At 37.6% G+C, this 2,447-nt stretch overlaps 1 protein-coding gene across 1 annotated transcript; it reads left to right on the forward strand.

Moving 5' to 3' along the window:
* Positions 1-135: 135 nt before the first annotated feature.
* On the forward strand, positions 136-1,168 carry LOC140817980 (uncharacterized). Its single transcript, XM_073177772.1, has 2 exons — positions 136-486; positions 558-1,168. Exons 1-2 carry the CDS (start codon positions 136-138, stop codon positions 942-944), a joined length of 738 nt encoding a protein of 245 aa, XP_073033873.1. The 3' UTR covers positions 945-1,168.
* Positions 1,169-2,447: the final 1,279 nt, after the last annotated feature.

A 2,447-nucleotide genomic window follows, 5' to 3' on the forward strand; every position in this document is an offset into this window, starting at 1 on the left:
GTATTGGATTAATTATATTTTTCCAAATTATGGTCTCAGGTTTGTTTATCCCTTTTCAAATATAATGTTGCATCTCTCATTCTAACTTGTCACCTTAATGTTTAACAGGTTAACATACTATAAACATCCGGAGAAATGGATAGCACAAGTGTGATTTCGAAAGGTAAAAAAACAGATAAGTTGCGACAGAGTTGGACAGCCCCTGAGGAACATGTTCTAATTGTGGCATTAAAAGATATAATAAGCAAAGGATATAAAACGGAGAACGGATTCCGTAATGGCTATTTACCTCTATTGGAATCTGCAATGTGGAATGCATTCAAAGATTCTGATTTACGTGGGCATCCCCACATAACTTCCAAAATACACGTGTGGAAGAAACATTATGGATGCTTGACATCAATGCTGGCAAGAAGTGGGATGGGTTGGAATGACACAGAAAACATGATTGACGCTACAAATGAGGCATGGGACGCGATACTAAAGGTCACAAAGTTATTCTTCATTTTTAATTTTATATTTCATATGTATACGTTATTACGACGAATATATTACAGGTCGACAATAGTGTTCGAGTATTGCGCTACAAGCGGTGGCCACATTATAAAGACTGGTGCGAAATCTTTGGCTATGATAGGGCAACCGGTGATCGAGTGGAGACATTTTCAGCTGTTGTACATGATGTCTTAAATATGACTGAACATGAACCCATTGACATGGAATTTGGCATTGACGACTTTTATCGGCCACTGGAAGGAGATGGTGAATCAATGTCAGTAGCTCAGACTCTATCGTCAAACCCAACTGGAGTTTCGAAGGTGAGGTCAAAGAAACGCAAGCAATTAGACGAAGTTGACAACCAAATTGTTGCTGCAATCAATAATTTAGCGGATATCACGAAGGAAACAATGTCAAACCTCATCAAAGAGATGGCATCTGATTAGAAAATTGAAAATGCTACGGATAGTGTGTTGGCCACATTAGGAACCATTCCGGAATTAACTTCAGACGATAAAGTGCGTGTGGCGGAGCTACTGGTGGATAACCCAAACAAACTAGCTTTGTTCTTGTGGCTTGATCGTGAAGGAAAGATCAGCTTAATCAAACGACTACTAAAACCATAACCTGACATGGTACATGGTACTATATTTTGGCACGTTATTAAGGTTCTGATTTTTTGGGTTATGGATTAAGGTTGTGACTTCTTGTTTATGGCGCTGAGTATTTTGATTGTGGATCTTGCCACTTGTTTAAAATGATGTAATGGAACTACATTTTGGCGTTATATATTGGCATAGTTGCCTTTTTTACTATATTGTTATCCATGGGTTTATAGTACTTGAATCTCCTAACATCTTCAATAATGGTCCCAGGTAGTGTAGATTTCACATTTTGATTTGTAAACGAAGTCCAAGTTACCGTATTCTGTTGCTGAACTTTTGTGGCATGCTATATTGCCCTCCTAATTTCATTGTATCAGTGAACTTTCAAAATGTGAAATGAAGATCTCAGACGAGTCTCAGTATAGGATATAAAGCTTGTAAGCTTCAATATATTGGTATAATTTTATTGCATTTGTGATTTTGTTATTCTGGTAATGTTTGCTCATTTTTGGGGGAAGAGATGGATCAATATGTTCAGGCATGTGCTTTCACTTATTATGTTAAAGATAAGCATGTGCGTGGAAGTACAATAAATACATATCTATATGATATAGGAGTTTCTTAAGCAGTGGTAATGAGAACCGAAACTTCTGAAGCAGATGGATCAATAATTCATTCCCTTATGCAGCTGACGTTAGTGCACGTTTAAGTGTTGGTACACAGAATAATTCATTCCCTTATGCAGCTGAAGTTAGTGCACGTTTAAGTGTTGGTACACAGAATAATTCATTCCCTTATGCAGCTGAGGTTAGTGCACGAAAAATCTCAAACATATGTTCTGTAATGGAAGGTATTGGAATTGCTTGTGCAGAAAATTTAAATTTGTGCATAAAAAGGGCAACTATGCCAATATACAACACACAGTTAACATATCATAAAGCTATTACTTAAACACCCACAACTAACATATCATACTTATCCACACGTTGATTTACCTTCCAAAACCAAAGTTCCTACGAACTCCACAACGACATACATATTACAAAGAAAACACACTGACGACCAACCAACTAAAACGGAATAACGATGCATACACGAGATAGTCCACCTGTGTAGAGAAAAAGAGTGGAATACTTATGATATACTTGCACGAAGTTTCATGGGGAGTGCGCAGAGTCATCCGAGGTACTAATTAGTACATATCCATCTGCTCCATTCGGAGGTAAAGTTTTCTTGGAAGGACGACCACTGGGATGATTGTTGGAACGTTTGTTGCATGCTTTGAAGGCAAGCATTTTATTTTTGTGGCAGTCGACCTCTAACTTTTTGCAAGGATAGTTGTTG

This window comes from Primulina eburnea, chromosome 17 (assembly GCF_022965805.1).
Source record: "Primulina eburnea isolate SZY01 chromosome 17, ASM2296580v1, whole genome shotgun sequence".
NCBI lineage: Eukaryota > Viridiplantae > Streptophyta > Magnoliopsida > Lamiales > Gesneriaceae > Primulina > Primulina eburnea.